The sequence below is a fragment of the Salvelinus sp. IW2-2015 genome, linkage group LG10 (genome assembly GCF_002910315.2).
Source record: "Salvelinus sp. IW2-2015 linkage group LG10, ASM291031v2, whole genome shotgun sequence".
NCBI classification, from domain to species: Eukaryota; Metazoa; Chordata; class Actinopteri; order Salmoniformes; family Salmonidae; genus Salvelinus; species Salvelinus sp. IW2-2015.
Window position 1 is genome coordinate 6,966,153 of NC_036850.1, and position 17,618 is coordinate 6,983,770.

At 40.2% G+C, this 17,618-nt stretch overlaps 1 protein-coding gene and 1 pseudogene across 1 annotated transcript; both read right to left on the bottom strand.

The window, feature by feature from the left end:
- Window positions 1-780: 780 nt before the first annotated feature.
- Window positions 781-2,974, bottom strand: LOC139028288 (ras-related and estrogen-regulated growth inhibitor-like; annotated as a pseudogene).
- Window positions 2,975-10,232: 7,258 nt separating this feature from the next.
- LOC139028306 (putative nuclease HARBI1) lies at window positions 10,233-14,210 on the bottom strand. Its single transcript, XM_070445350.1, has 2 exons — window positions 12,642-14,210; window positions 10,233-12,514 (listed from the first exon to the last, which is right to left on the bottom strand). The coding sequence occupies exons 1-2, from the start codon at window positions 13,114-13,116 to the stop codon at window positions 12,138-12,140; spliced, it is 852 nt and encodes a 283-aa protein (XP_070301451.1). The 5' UTR covers window positions 13,117-14,210; the 3' UTR covers window positions 10,233-12,137.
- Between the last annotated feature and the right edge of the window lie 3,408 nt (window positions 14,211-17,618).

Below are 17,618 nucleotides of genomic sequence, written 5' to 3' on the forward strand. Positions count from 1 at the left end.
CATTATCTGGAGACCCCCCCCCCCCCCCCCTTTCTTGTAACCTTCCCACCTCTTACTTCATTCACTCATATAATTTCATTAATTTAGAAGCTTTTTCTCAACGTAAAGTATTCTTCCTCTTTGTTAAGATGCATTGTAGCAAGTCAAAGGCACTAATGTGCCGAATATAGTGAAATGTTATTACAACAGACTGCTACTCTCTTGTAATATTTGTCAGTTGTATTTTTCACCAAATTTTTTTAAGAAAGTATTTGTTTATTTTTGACTACGGTTTTGTTACCAATCCTTTTTGTTGCCTGTGATCCACTGATTTATTTGACCTCTTCCTATGTACTTGAGTTATTTATGAGCTATTTGTATGCAGTGTTTGGCAAATTCCATTGCAGTGTCAGAGTAAGTCAAGATTTTTGGAGCATTCGATCAATTTGATTATTTATTATTGACCATTTTTAAATAAAAATTACAAAGTTGTAATTGTGCTTCTCTTCTCTCTCTGTATAAATATATCCTGATTTATAAACACCATCAAGATTTAGTGTGTGACAGTTCTTGTTACAAACACTGTAGATAGCAAACAATTCACTGTCAAACAGTGTAGTAAGAGATAATACCTCCTGGTCAAAGTTCAACTTCCGATCCAATTTCAGCTGCTTTCTGTCAAACTCCCATTAATGTTGTCAAGTGCCATATCAAAGCGCGTGGTGAACCTCCTATGCAATTGTGCATTAACCAATATGTAGCCATAGACACACTGTGTGTGTGTTCTGTGAAATGCCTTCGTCACCATTGCATGGTCTTCTGCGGGGAGCTTGAGGCTCAGTGCGTGGCTCATCTGGAGCATGCGTGACTGTTTGTCCATGGCCAGTAGGTGGCGCTGGTATTCCAGACACACCTCTCATACCAACTTCTCAACCGCTACCTCCACAGCCACAGAACATTCCGCCACAGACAACTCAAAGAAGCTCACCTAACATACACAAGAGGCTAAAGATCAGTTCTCCATTCCTCATCACCCACTGAAAACAATTGGACATTATCAACTGGTCAATTTAATGTATGGATATGGTTGAGGGACAAAGAAATGGTTTTCCTGCATGGATCATTCACCACTGGCTGATTTTATATTTTGAATTCACTTGTGTTGGCAAAAACTTTTACTACATTTTAGTTCACACATCTTCAAAATGTAGTTGATTCAGTGTTCCAAGGCTAATAAGAAATATAGCCGATTGGAAGTTGTTGCTGATGGCGCCAGACAAGTGAATCCATTGAAACATTTCACCTCAGATCACTGGCAAGGGCCTTTCCTTCTCCGCCCGCACCACCCTTCCATTCTCCATGTCACATTTATTCACAGCTATTACAGTAGGTATGCCTGATGAAAGAGCACGGAACAGAGTTTAGAACCTATTAAAGGACACAAAACACACACAAAATACACAGAGATGATTTTGTTTAAGATGGTCTATCTGTATCTTGCAAGGAATTGAGGCTATGCAGAAAAGACAACCAGCACATAACGTTTGCCGTTACAATAAGCAGACCTACTGTTTTATCACTATACTGGTGTGCAACAGTGGCTTACGTTTTTTACTACAGCAAAAGCAGTAAGCAGTCAAACTCAGCTTAACACAGCCTTGATAAAACCAGTTCCCCTGGTCATGAGTGATTTAATGGAATCATTATGATACATTTGACAAACATACAAAGCATAATATCCTTCAATGAAAAGATAGCTGGACTAGCCTATGTAAAGTAGGTTCTGAAAAGCCGCCTCTTAGAAGATGTAACCTCTGCAATAATGAGATACCCTCCCCTCCAGACTCCATTTGATTGCCCTTTACTGGTGTTTCCACAAGTGTAAAATTGTCATCTCACCCAGGGTCTGCTTGACATGATCAATACTCATCCTCTTTAAGTGTGAGACAGACTCAAAGCTGCTCCGGTCTGTGATGGAATACATAATAAGGAAACCATCGGCCCATTTAATGGAACTCTCAAGAGAAGATTGCAGAACCCACAGACTCCTGCAAGAAGAAGAGATAACAAGAGACATGGGGGGACCACAAAGGTTGAGCTGTTATTTAATAAAGAGCAAAGATACATCTGTACACTGTTTTATGCTCTCAAAATGGTCTGTTCATGGCAACATTTCGACTCTAGCAGGGCAGAGCACTTTTGGGAGCATACGCCAGTTTGTTTTGTTCTCTACAATTGTTGTTTAAATCAAGCACCTGGAACATGTTTTTTTGCAGGATGTGCACATACCATGTCCTTGACCTTGTGAGTTTCCATTTGACAGGTTAAGTGATGAGACGGCTGTTTACTTTTTATTTTAATCTTCATTCAAAACTACTAACAGTAGATGGATAGTTAATCTACTCAAATGGCCTTGAGTGTTCTTTCATTGTCGCATCAGATTTCTTGTGCTCAGAACCATTATATTTGATCAACGTCAACTTTTGATATTATATCCAGGACACTTTAAGGCACCATGATTCAAGAAAACAGACTTGAAAGGAATGTATGGGGGTCTGGTTGTTTGAGCCTGAGAGTAATCTTCCTCTTTGGGTTTATAGAGGTCTGACACAAGGGCAGTGAGAGACAAATCCCCAAAACAGTCAAATATAGACTTAATTCTGAGGTCGATTAAAGCGAGAGCATGATGACCTCAGTCTCTGGATAGTACCTTGTTGCTGTGTCCAATATTTCAAAATCGATGGTCTCCTTGTCCACAGTTTTCCAACACCTGTAAGTTACTCCTGTATGAGAAACCCACAGACAGAATGCTGTCACGCCTAATATAGTCAAGTGACACACTTGCATAAGGGACAGTAAAATTAGATGCAGTCTTTACCCTTTGATGGTCATACTCTCCAAGAACGCTTGGTGATGTATAGTATTGCCTGAGGGATATGATTAGTCCCAAATCACACTTTTTGTCTTACAGGAGCTCCAGCTCACCTCCATCCATCTATCCCACCTGCCCCATTACAACCACCAAAAACTCTGACAATACAGCTTAAAGTAACATCGCAGGACAGACGATGGATCAGCATAGGGTTAGCCTGGCGTTCAAGTTGTATCCACTGTCACCTCWGTGCTGCCCAACAGACAGCCAGACAGACCGGCTACAGTGGGAGGAGCCTAGCATTCGGCTTAAGATCTGTGGTCTTCAGCTGCATCACATGGACTCATTGCATGCTTCATTGCCATTGGAGATGTTTTCCTTTTTCAAGGTCACCTTATCATGACTTGTGTTGCATTGTCCATTTTTCCATTGTTGCTGAGCCTAGCATTCCTTTTTGCTTGTTGAGAATATGATTGACCAATTTGTTGAGCGATACATTCAGAGACATGGCACGAAAGCGGCTGCATCAATATTCCATTTGAACGATAGAGGCCATGTGAATGCAGCTCTAGGCATGCATGGGGATTTAGCAACTATCAGTTCAGATATTGTCTGAGGTTTTTTGTGTCCGTTTGTTATGCCCCTGGGATCTGTTGCTGAAGGAAGCTAACAATTTATTCTGGGGGAATCTGTTTTATATTCAGGTCTTCCTAGTTTTCAAACATCGAGATATGCTTCTTCAAAAGTGCTTTTCTGTTTCGCATTACTTTGGTTTCTTATAAAATCTATTAGAACTGGAAAATACTATGTAAATAGCTTTCTTTCTTTTTTGATGTTCCTTGCAATTGAATTATCATTCAATATGCTGAATTCATAACTGCCAAATGCTATTGTATCCAAATACAGCAGGGAAACAGTCCTATTTTCTTATATAATGTTTTTTAAGGTTTCAATTAGGAGTCCCCATAGATAGGCACAAATTTTGCATGGGCGTTACATGCATACAAAAGAGAGTGTGGCAATGACATTGTTCCGAATGTTGTTTGGAAAAACTGTCAGGAACCCTGTAGGAAAAGCACAAACTTGTTGGCAAAAGAAACTGGAACCGAACCACATACCCTCATCCTGCCATAAACATGTCTAAAGTAAATATGAACATTTTCATTATTTATATTTTACACCACAACGCTGACAAGTCACTTTTCATTTTACACGTTTGTACAGTATGTGTAGCTTTTGTTTAGAACCTGCCATTTTACATGTTTAAGTCCTTAGAGTTGCAAGGAAATGTAGATGTATTAGTCGGGAAACACTTGAGAAAGTAGGGACATTAAATGGAAATGAAGGAATAGGTTGCCAGTAAACATATCCTTTCATCACAGCCTACTTGCTGTACTACACCATACGGTATGGGTTCCTCTGGGGTGCCTTTTTCTAGAGAGTTCGAAGGCTTTTATATTTTCTCTGACATGAAATGACCAACCATGTTTAAAGGCAGGTTAAGTTTGAAAAAATGGTTGGAAAAAGAAAAAATCTGCATAATAATGCAATTAACTGGAAAGCACAAGAGAAGATGCTAAGCGGTTTTAATCTATAGCCAGATCAAAAGGAAAGCATTAGTTAAAGAATAAGTGATGGCCCAGTCCAATGTCTTGTGTTGAGGCCACTCTTCCTTTTGGCCTGCAGTACTTGTCATCGTATAGCAATTGCCTTAAGAAATTCTTGCTCCTTGTGAAGAAACTGTGTTCGGTGTATTGTTGGCCTGGTTGGAGTGTCACAAAAAAATTCTGTGAATTATGGAAATATTGTCTATTTGTGATGAACCACTTCAGGAAATCGACTTCTCTTTGCACAGAACTGAAATGATAGGCTAAAATTGGAATCTATTGTTTTCACAATGGGTCAGTTGCTCTGAGTCATCATGTAAGAGAGTTCTGATTTAGTTTTGACTTGACTTGCCAGTGTATGAAAAAATAAGGATTGTGATTTGAACTACTATTTGAGTTTTCCCTCAAACAAGTCCCTCAACTACAAGCAATTAGCAAATATTATAATGCACCTTTGGTTGAACACTCAACAGTGTTACATCCTTTAGTTCTCTCCTGGCTGTACATTTGCCATCTTCACAGGGCAAGATGCAAATGATAAAAGTGACAGCAGTGATGACACACACTTACCATGAATATGTATAATTAGGGCCAGATTTCCAAGCTTTTGACATATTTCCAGAATATTGGTAAATAATTTACATTTTATTCTTCATAGTGTCTTTATAATCCTTTTTTATGTATTTCATTGGACCTTTTGGTGAAGAAGCTTAGACAATGTGGCTCTCAGTGCCTCAATAACGCAATAGAAACAATAAGGATCTCAGCAAATACACTCCCCTATCTGTGCTCAGCATGGTGAGCCCAACAACAAAACTACAGCTGTCAAAACCTCAACAAATCTATGCCTACATATGCAAATAGATTGTATGGACATGATTCTACTTATAAAAACCATTCCTACTTTTCATATATTTAGAACTGAATTTCGCCCTTTCCAACCTTGGTAACACTTTACTTTAAGGTGCCTTTCATAAAATATGTATAAGTAGTTTATAGACTGTTATTTAGTAGTTTACAGATTTTAGTTTATAACCCATTATAACTAATAAGTAACACTTTATAGACCAGTGATGAAGGGTATAGGGTACCTTAATGTAAAGTGTTACAGCAGCATATTGAAAACTACAGCTGTACAATTAAATGTTTAATGTACTGTATACGTACCCCAATTACTCGTGTAGGAAATGAAATATTCCTATCAATTAGTGACTTTTATTGGATCATAACTTTGAAGGCAAAGTGCTTAATATTATGGGCGTAATTGTTTTTATTTTCTGATTTAGGAAGGAAAATAGGGGAGGATGTGGTATGGCCAACTCAAATATTGTGTAGTGCTTTGTGCTGTGAAAGAAAGTAAAATGTCATGTTGTGGTAAAAAAAAAAATGGAAACAACATTAATATCCAAAGAATGATTTTAAAGCCTTTTTTATTTCCCATTTATGATATACACCAGCTAAATAATATTCACAACGAGAGCAACCAATTAGGAAACCAATATTGAGTAGATTCTTCATCCATACCAGTGTATTACCTTGGATTCTCTGCATATCTTGATTAGTTCTGAAAACAGTTGTTCTCATGCTATATCATGTCACATCTGTGGCCTTCAAGTATTCTAGTTGCATTTCATTGCCATCAATATGGAGACCCCCCTTTCTTGTAACCACTGTCCCACCTCTAACTTCATGCACTCATATCATTTGATTAATTTAGAAGGCTTTTTCTCAACGTAAAGTATTCTTCCTCTTTGTTAAGATGCATTGTAGCAAATCAAGCAAGTCAAAGGTACTAATGTGCCGAATATAGTGTAAATGGTTTATTACACAAACTGCATACTCTCTTGTAATATTTGTCAGTTGTATTTTTTCACAGTTTTTTTAAAGAAGTATTTCTTTATTTTTGACTACGGTTTTGTTACCAATCCTTTTTGTTGCCTGTGATCCACTGATTTATTTGACCTCTTTCCTGTACTTGAGTTATTTTATGTAGCTATTTGTATGCAGTGTTTGGCAAATTCCATTGCAGTGTCAGAGTAAGTCAAGATTTTTGGAGCATTCGATCAATTTGTATTTATTTATTTGACCATTTTTAAATAAAATTACAAAGTTGTAATTGTGGCTTCTCTTCTCTCTCTGTATAAATATATCCTGATTTATAAACAGCCATCAAGATTTAGTGTGTGACAGTTCTTGTTACAAACACTGTAGAYAGCAAACAATTCACTGTCAAACAGGTGGTAGTAAGAGATAATACCTCCTGGTCAAAGTTCAACTTCCGATCCAATTTCAGCTGCTTTCTGTCAAACTCCCATTRATGTTGTCAAGTGCCATATCAAAGCTGTGTGAACCTCTATGCAATTGTGCATTAACCAATATGTAGCCATAGACACACTGTGTGTGTGTTCTGTGAAATGCCTTCGTCACCATTGCATGGTCTTGCTGCGGGGGAGCTTGAGGCTCAGTGCGTGCCTCATCTGGAGCATGCGTGACTGTTTGTCCATGGCCAGTAGGTGGCGCTGGTATTCCAGACACACCTCTCATACCAACTTCTCAACCGCTACCTCCACAGCCACAGAACATTCCGCCACAGACAACTCAAAGAAGCTGCACCTGAACATACACAAGAGGCTAAAGATCAGTTCTCCATTCCTCATCACCCACTGAAAACAATTGGACATTATCAACTGGTCAATTTAATGTATGGATATGGTTGAGGGACAAAGAAATGGTTTTCCTGCATGGATCATTCACCACTGGCTGATTTTATATTTGAATTCACTTGTGTTGGCAAAAACTTTTACTACATTTTAGTTCACACATCTTCAAAATGTAGTTGATTCAGTGTTCCAAGGCTAATAAGAATATAGCCGATTGGAAGTTGTTTGCTGATGGCGCCAGACAAGTGAATCCATTGAAACATGTCACCTCAGATCACTGGCAAGGGCCTTTCCTTCTCCTGCCCGCACCACCCTTCCATTCTCCATGTCACATTTATTCACAGCTATTACAGTAGGTATGCCWGATGAAAGAGCACGGAACAGAGTTTAGAAACCTATTAAAGGGACACAAAACACACACAAAATACACAGAGATGATTTTGTTTAAGATGGTCTATCTGTATCTTGCAAGGAATTTGAGGCTATGCAGAAAAGACAACCAGCACATAACGTTTGCCGTTACAATAAGCAGACCTACTGTTTTATCACTRTACTGGTGTGYAACAGTGGCTTACGTTTTTTACTACAGCAAAAGCAGTAAGCAGTCAAACTCAGCTTAMCACAGCCTTGATAAAACCAGTTCCCCTGGTCATGAGTGATTTAATGGAATCATTATGATACATTTGACAAACATACAAAAGCATAATATCCTTCAAWGAAAAGATAGCTGGACTAGCCTATGTAAAGTAGGTTCTGAAAAGCGCCTCTTAGAAGATGTAACCTCTGCAATAATGAGATACCCTCCCCTCCAGACTCCATTTGATTGCCCTTTACTGGTGTTTCCACAAGTGTAAAATTGTCATCTCACCCAGGGTCTGCTTGACATGATCAATACTCATCCTCTTTAAGTGTGAGACAGACTCAAAGCTGCTCCGGTCTGTGATGGAATACATAATAAGGAAACCATCGGCCCATTTAATGGAACTCTCAAGAGAAGATGCTGCAGAACCCACAGACTCCTGCAGAGAGAGAGAGATAACAAGAGACATGGGGGGGGACCACAAAGGTTGAGCTGTTATTTAATAAAGAGCAAGATACATCTGTACACTGGTTTTATGCTCTCAAAAGTGGTCTGTTCATGGCAACATTTCGACTCTAGCAGGGGCAGAGCACTTTTGGGAGCATACGCCAGTTTGTTTTGTTCTCTACAATTGTTGTTTAAATCAAGCACCTGGAACATGTTTTTTTGCAGGATGTGCACATACCATGTCCTTGACCTTGTGAGTTTCCATTTGACAGGTTAAGTGATGAGACGGCTGTTTACTTTTTTATTTAATCTTCATTCAAAACTACTAACAGTAGATGGGATAGTTAATCTACTCAAATGGCCTTGAGTGTTCTTTTCATTGTCGCATCAGATGTTTCTTGTGCTCAGAACCATTATATTTGATCAACGTCAACTTTGTTGATATTATATCCARGACACTTTAAGGCACCATGATTCAAGAAAACAGACTTGAAAGGAATGGTATGGGGGTCTGGTTGTTTGAGCCTGAGAGTAATCTTCCTCTTTGGGTTTATAGAGGTCTGACACAAGGGCAGTGAGARACAAATCCCCAAAACAGTCAAATATAGACTTAATTCTGAGGTCGATTAAAGCCGAGAGCATGATGACCTCAGTCTCTGGATAGTACCTTGTTGGCTGTGTCCAATATTTCAAAATCGATGGTCTCCTTGTCCACAGTTTTCCAACACCTGTAAGTTACTCCTGTATGAGAACCCCACAGACAGAATGCTGTCAGCCTAATATAGTCAAGTGACAACTTGCATAAGGGACAGTAAAATTAGATGCAGTCTTTACCCTTTTGATGGTCATACTCTCCAATGAACCGCTTGGTGATGTATCTAACACACAGGGCTGCAGTTAAAACAAAGCAGACCATGAGCACTCAGATATTTCCCCTTGCATAGACCTCCCCACACTAGCTAAGCCCAGGCTACTGATAGTAAATATTAGTAAATAGCATAGTAAACATCATACTAAATGAACATAGTATCAACAATTCAGAGGATTATTATTTTACATTCMTTTTTGTATTGCAGATTTGTCTCACCTTCAGACTTTAAAAAAAAGTCAGTCCTGGATAACCAATATAATATCCCACTCAATTTAAGCCATCAGTCTCCATTTAAAAATACTTTTCAATGCCTGTCTTTCCACAGATGTCTCGTCCAAGTATCACCAAAATCAATTGCATGTCCCATCGACAATTTCAACCAATGAGATATGTTGATGAATTCTTTAGAAACACTAAAACATGCATAAATTTACTTTACAAATAATCACAGCTCGTCTAAATTAGTTGAACACTTTTTTATTTTCGTCTACAACAATTAGTTCAAAACCAGGATTCAGCAGAGTTCTGAGAACTCCTACTACATTTGTTCATGCATATTTTCTTTAAAAAAAAAAGCTCGGTGCAACACACACACTGGATGTAATATATGAAAGTATATGAAATACTGTCTATCCTTACTCACTCTCTTCAATCACTTCGCTATGTCTGGTCCTCCAATTACTCAATAAGATGCTGGGAGACAGAAATATGTTTGTTCTCCATCATTTGCTCAGGTTTTCAGCTCACAGTCCASTCCATCCATTGCCTTTAGTTTCCCTTTTCAAAATGAGACAATCTGGAAGGGCGCGCCCCTTCCAAGTCTCATTAAATTGATTTGATTTATTGCTGTTGATAGCCAAGCATGCTGTGCGATGGAGACAGCTTGGTCTTTTCACCGTTAACTCAAACAAACCTTTGATATTATCACGCCCTGACCGTAGTAATCTATGTTTTCTTTATCATTTTGGTTAGGTCAGGGTGTGACGAGGGTGGGTATGCTTGTTTTGTATTKTCTAGGGTTTTTGTATGTCTAGGGGTGTTTGTAAGTCTAGGCATATGTAGGTCTATGGTGGCCTGAATTGGTTCCCAATCAGAGGCAGCTGTTTATAGTTGTCTCTGATTGGGGATCATATTTAGGTTGCCATTTTCCCTTGGGTATTTGTGGGTTCTTATTCTATGTTTAGTTGCCTGTCTGCACTAGCCATATTATCTTCACATTTTGTTCAGTGTTCATTCTTTAAATAAAGAAGTATGTACGCTTAACACGCTGCGCCTTGGTCTCCTCCCTACGACGGCCGTGACAGATATGGCGAATTAACTTTCTATCAAAGAGTTTTTGGAATGAACTTTAAACTGTATATTWAAAAAAAATAGTTGTGCATAGTTATGCGTATAATGAGTAAAATAAATGAACCAGTCATTTACACATGTATTTATTGGAGTGTATAAATCTTGTACACCACGCCCTGCACTCTTGTAGACAATTCCAGTGTTTGCAAATATTTCCACATTTTGCTGTGTTAAAGCTTGAATTTAAAATGGATTCAATTGAGATGTGTCACTGGCCTACACACAATACCCCATAATGTCAAAGTGGAATTATGTTTTTAGAATTTTTTTACAAATTAATTAAAAATGAAAAGCTAAAATGTCTTGAGTCAATAAGTTTCCAACTCGTTTGTTATGGCAAGCCTAATTAAGTTCAGGAGTAAACATTTGCTTAACAAGCCACATAATAAGCTKCTGGATTCACTCTGTGTGCAATAATAGTGGTTAATATGATTTTTGAATGACTACTTAATCTCTTTACCCCACACATACAATTATCTGTAAGGTCCCTCAGTTGAGCAGTGAATTTCAAACACAGATTCAACCACAAAGACCAGGGAGGTTTTCCAATGCCTCGCAAAGGGCACCTTTTGGTAGATGGGTAAAAATTTAAAACAGCAGACATTGAATATCTCTTTGAGCATGGTGAAGTTTTTAATTACACTTTGGATGGTGTATCAATACACCCAGTCACTCCTGAGTGGTGCAGTGGTCTAAGGCACTGCATCTCAGTGCTAGAGGCATCACTACAGACCCTGGTTTGATTCCAGACTGTATCACAACCGGCCGTTATTGGGAGTCCCATTGGGGCGGCACACAATTGGGGCTCAGTGCGTGCTGAGCTCAGTGTTCTTAACTGACTTGCCTAGTTAAATAAAGGTACAATTTTAAAAAAGATACAGGTGTCCTTCCTATCTCAGTTGCTGGATCGGAAGGAAACCGCTCAGGGATTTCACCGTGAGACCAATGGTGACTTTAAGAGAGTTTAATGGCTGTGATAGGAGAAAACTGAGGATGGATCGAACACATTGTAGTTACTAAGCTAAATGACAGAATAAAAACAAGGAAGCCTGTACAGACTACAAATCATCCAAAACATGCACTTTTTTTTATCTGATTGAATCAAGCCCTAAGAATGGACACATCTCTCAACATGCTCACAACACGCCAAATACAGTATTTGAGAAGAATTTGACTTGCACCATTTTTTTTCTGTATCCAAATGTTTATAATTTGTATCCAATGGCATGTTGTGAGCATGTTGAGATATGTGTCCGCTATTAGGGCTTAAAATTGTTTTATTAACCCCTCCACCACCGCCCCTCTTTGGAGGAGAAATATTTTTTTTGTTTTTTTACAGCTTTTCTGCAACATATACATACAAATCCAACACATCACTGAGTACCACCATATTTTCAAGCATGGTGGTGGCTGCATCATGTTATGGGTATGCTTATCATCAGAAAGGACTACAGAGTTTTGTAGGATACACATTTAATTATCAATAAATTTGCAAACATTTCTAAAAACATGTTTTCACTTTGCCATTAGGGGGTATTGTGTGTAGATGGGTGAGAAAAATAATCAATTTAATCCAACAACAAAATGTGGAATTAGTCAAGGGGTATGAATACCTTCTGAAGCGACTGTACATCTACACCTACTAAAACCTATATTAGTCACAAAATCATCTTTCTTTCTGCTTATACAGAATCTGGTGTCAACCACTTCTCTATTGCAGGCAGTGTCTCTGTGAAACAGTGTTTTCCCTGTTGACTCTGAGCATGCAGACCTAGCTGAAGTGACTAAGAATGAGCTCCTGGCGGATTCGGACTGCCTCCGAGTCCACAGTTTCTGGCTTTCGACTGCCGTCGTCTGACTGGTCTGGTATATCAGTCCTCTCAAACGTCCAGGCATCCAAGCCTGATTGCAATGACACGTTGTGCAAGACGCAGCAGGCCAGAATGATGTGAGAGCACTTCTCAGGTGAGTACTGAAGGTAGCCTTTGGACCCATCCAGGCAACGGAAACGGGTTTGAATGGCCCTGAACGTGCGGTCCACAATCTCATGAGTGGCAGTGTGAGCCAGGTTGTATCGAAAGTCAGCTGAAGTTTCTGGGTACTGGACAGGTGTCATCAGCCATTTCTTTAAAGGATAGTGGCAGTCTCCTACAAGAAAAGGCATGGCTAGGTTAGACATTATGAAAGAGGGAAGCTTGAAGAGCAAGACAATAATAAAAAATATATATATTTTCAACAATGAAAGTTTAAAATGGAGGATTATCAGCTATATTACCTAATAACCAGCCTTCGTGATTTTCCTGCTCTTCCAATTCCTTGTACACTGAAGACTGTTTAAATATGCAGTTATCCTGTAAGCTGCCGGGCCAGTTAGTCTCTGCACTGAGCAAAAGTCCCCTGGCATCACACACAAGTTGACAGTTTATTGAATGGAAGCCTTTCTTATTGACATATGAAGAATCATCTGCATTGGGTGCCTTAATGGCTATATGGGCACAGTCTACAACCCCCATGACGTTAGGTATTCCCGCTACCCTGAAAAACTCCTCTTTGGACTGCTGTTTTGTGGCTTCATCTCTCATGAATCCTATGCACTTTGGAGCTTTCTCAACCAGTGCCTTGGTTACATTTGTCACACAGCGACTCATGGAAGCCTGGCTAATGCCAATGGCATCTCCCATCCTCGTCTGGAAGGATCCTGAGGTGTTGATAATTCGTTTTACTTGAGACAGGAGAACAAGAGGAGACATAGGACGAGGTGGATAATTTTATAATAAGGCAGGTTTATTCAAGTGTAAAAATATTATGCAAAGCGGGCAGCACGCTCTTTCTATCTGATCCGTATGGGGTCGCAGGAAAAAAGGGACTAGTTCCAACACTAGTACAGTAATATATAGACAACAAGCAAAGTAGGTAGATCTGCGAGTCTGGCCTTCCGATTGGTCGAACTGGGTCTTGGGTAGTCCTGATCAGGCTGGTGTCCACGTTCCATTGGTTCCTGAGGTAGTTCTTTGTCCTGAGCTCCATCCCTGAGTTGTGTGTGTCTGTGTATTGTCATGGGGAGGGGAGTTGTGGGTGTCGTGCATGTGTCCAATGAGTCAGCATAGTCCAATATAAAAGGGAGTGTGTATATTGTGTCAACCATAGCTAATGTTAGAAGTTGTTAAAACAAGTCACCAATATCTAATACAATTCCTTACAAATCCCCTCTTCACGTCTCACAAGAGACGTGACATACCGTATATAAAAAGACAAAACTAATGGATAAAATTTCAGAAGACAAATTTTTGATTCCCTCTCTTCACGTCTCACAAGAGCGTGACATAAAAGTATCTTAGTCCTCAAATAGATAAACAGGTCCAGCTTCCCCATCATCAAGCAATGGAACATTTGGCCCCTTTCCTGAATAGGTCTATGGCGGCAGTGATAACACGGCTAGCAAGCGTCCGCGCACATGGAATGCAACAGCACCCACAAAGTACAAGAATACCTGCAAATACGGAAATAGATACTAGGATAGAGGAAACCAGCGTCTTATATTTACCAAAGCATCCATCCATGAGTCCACATAGAAGTGTCCACTCCAGAATGCTGTTTCATCTTACCATTAAGGGTACGAAGTCCCTCAATGCTACAGTCAGACTCCCATCCGTAGCTGTGTTATTGGGAATGAAGTAACAACACTGTTCACCAAACATTGCACAGACCCCCCCCGTTCAGCCAATAACATATCAACCGCGATTCTATTTTGAAATGCCATCAGGGATGTGGCTGCCAATTGTCCATGGACCGCCTCAAAGCCTTGTTGATTCCAATTACCCAGTTTCTGGATATTAAATGAATGTAGTTATTCTGCCCACATTTTTATAACCGACACCACCAACAGACAGAAGATTCAAACCCAGCTGTCACTTAGTCCACCAGTTTATATTCATCTGGCACCCCCTAGGGACACCAATAGCATCAATGTAAGTTGAGTCGTAAATGAGCAAGGACCAAAAAGGAGTCCACTCCAATAACTACACCTGGAGTGGCCAACCACACATTAGTAACCCAAAAAACGAGAATATGTTAAACCCTCAGGTCCATCCCTCTATACAACTTGTACCAGGTGGGCTCGTCGCCACCCGGAACTTCAAACCTTCACAACAGGGAGGACAAACATCACTTTTATTCATTTGACAACATCAACTACAGCAAACAAGGTCCTCCTCTGTCAGCCCACTCTCCTGCGAAAACTTGATTCCGTATCAGCCTCCTTGCCACATCTGTAACAAACTTTTCAAACAAGGTATGATACAGGCAGCACAGCACATTAGCATAAGAAGAACAACAACTAGAGTCAGAATCCAGTAACTATCATTGTAGTAGACTACCAAACCAACCACCCAGCCAGAGAACAGTCCACTCTCCTCCACACCTGCAAGACCCTTCATCTCCACTGATAACCTTGCCAACCCACTCAGAGCTTTTGAAATGCTCCCATCCGGACTAGTATTGTTTAGGGACAAACGTGCAACACTGTTCTCCAATCATTTTACATACACCTCCCTGGTTGGCCAGAATCATGTCCATTCTAGTCTATTTTGTCTACTGGTTTGAGAGGTAGCCTCCAATCGTTCAGCCATCCCCGTAAGTACTGTTTGGTGTAGTTTAACAAATCATTGTGATTATAGTAGATATAATTGATCCAGGCATTCTGCTTAGCATCAACAATAGCTGGGCAAACTGGCAATAGATGCCACCGGCCATCATTCCTGTTTGATGTCTGGTATTCGTGGGGCCCCTATTGGGACCCCAACAGGTTGGTGTGCATGTTATCTGTACCCTCGGACCAAGAGCGTCACGGCTTGCCGTTCCTGGTTGGTACGAGTCTCTGTGTCATGTGCAGCTCCCAGAAGTTGATTAGCTGTAACCTCAATATAGCAATGGTGTTATCAGACTGGCCAAAACACATGTGCAACGCAATTTCCTTTCAAAATGGGGTCAACCCCTGGCAGTCCACACATCCACCATACATCAGCAACACCTCTAGTTAATAGTGCATTAGTGATGCAGTTAGTAGTAGGGAGCCTCCCATATTCCACACCCTACCTGTACCAGTGATACAGCTGTAAACATCCTCCATATGCCTTAACTCCCACGTACCTTCTGGGGAGTACTTCTGGGAACACAAAACTCAAGAGTTTTACACAAGGTTGAATTTGCTTAAAACTTTCCAATATACACATCCAACCTCCACATTACTTAGGGCAAATGGGTAGCACGCAGAATAGGCTGGCATGTCCACATACGACACAGTCCTTTCTATTAATATTCTGTAGGCCACCACATATTCTCCCTTCCTCATAACCAGTTTCAGTCCCCAATTGTTCACTATCTTAGATGTCTTTTACATTTATTACCTTACCAGATTGGAGAGCTTAGTGATGCGTGGACTTGGTCTTGAAGTGGTGAGGGGCCGGCTGAACCCTGGCCGTTGGAACTGGTGGTGTTCTGCAACACTGTGATGGTAACATCCCCATCGTATCCTATCAGACAGCTCAGGACTCAAGCAGTCCTGTAAAACCCCACCTTCTCCCAAAGAACACATCATCAGCCAGAGGACAAACAACACTTTCACTTCTATGAACGTACACAGTGAGGAAAGGTCGGGGTCAGGGAATTCTTCATAAAGGAGTTGACCCCTGAGCTTTATTAGCAACAGTTCTTCTCTTAACTCTGTGATCATTCGCCAGTGTCAGTGTGTCTCACCCTCAAGTGCGATATGCCCCCAGATCGAGTGAATCACCTTCTCCTTTAATTCACCTGCAACGCAATAAATCCTGGACATACAGATTTGGTTAACCACCAGTTTTCTCATTTGTTTCTGATTATATATTAACTTCTATACCTATTTTTAGCTATAATTTTGAATTTTACATTAGTTTATTTCCAATAGGCCCCATCCTATCCTAGACACCACAATGTACCCCCCCCGTTTGATACCTGCTCTGGCCAGGTATCAACCTTACCTACTTTAATAATGACTTAGTACATTATTATATGAAACGTCCCATTCATTCCGCCCATATCCAATTCTCCCTTGGGCGTACATTCATATCTATTCTTTTCAATTCTCTGTCAAGTGTCTTATCTACTTTGAAATGTATCTGTTGCTGCTTATATATGTTAACCCCTTTCTCTCTATCTTATTTCACAGCCTACCTTGCTCATTTCCTGGTCCACCCTCCCCACTCTGCTCTCAAACCTTCAAGGTCTCAACAGTGCGGGTAGACCATCTGTCTGCCTTTTTCTAATAATAGTCAATACAACTATGTGTTCCTTTACAATACTAACTAAGTGTCTCACTGTTTTGACTTTATCTGCATGGATTTAAAATAACAACATGTCTTAATAGTGTCAATCTCTAAAGTCCTTACATAACCTTATAAACCTATCTCTATCTTCTAATGGCCAAACAAATGCTAACCTTATGGTCAAGAGTTATAAACTAGTATCCCAAATGACACAATTCATTATTCCCACTACATTCTCCCGTGAGTGATCAAGTCACCGGAAATGCAACGAAACAGAAAATAGGTCAAAAGTTACACCTACATTCGTGTCCATACCATATCTAAGACATACCAAAAGAACCTTTATCTTCTCAAAAGTCCCTTGCCTAAATAAACTCAGAAAGTAAAACTCCTATTCCAATATGAGTGTATTCTTTTAAGATATCTTATCTCTGGGAACACGGAAACCCTTAACCTTAATGTTTACTCCAAAAAACAAAATTATGTCACCAGCATTCAACCAGGCCCCCGTCGACTGGGAGACCATTGGGTGCTGCAATACTGCCATCTTCTGTCCATTCTCTGTATAGCTCTCCACCCCCAAACTATTCTAAGAGTTATGAGTGTGTGGAGGAATATCACAAATAAGGGGCCAGATATCCCTAGCCTTGCCCAGGGAGGGAGAAATGTCCCTCTAACTGGGCGATGTTCCTTTATCAGGGAGGCGGAGTTTGATGCCGCATCCCCTGAGTCAGGAATGTCTTCATTTGGAATCGGATTTAGCTGTTTAAATCAGCTCTGACTTCTGTCAGTGTTCTAGAAGGGATTGGGCTGGAGTGCAATGTGTGAGGTGGTGCCAAGGTGCGCCTGATTTACCTTTGACCTGGACTGAGTGTGAAAGTACCTCCCTCACTTCGTACTGTCCAGTCACCTGGGTCTAGCCACTTTCTCTTGCGGACTTTTAACCCCACCCA

Excerpts from the sequence above, each read along its gene's own strand:
- LOC139028306 (XM_070445350.1), bottom strand. The coding sequence starts at position 13,116 with ATGTCTCCTCTTGTTCTCCTGTCTCAAGTAAAACGAATTATCAACACC. Across the intron at positions 12,515-12,641 it reads TCACGAAGGCTGGTTATTAG|GAGACTGCCACTATCCTTTA; the intron begins GTAATATAGCTG and ends CTTTTCTTGTAG.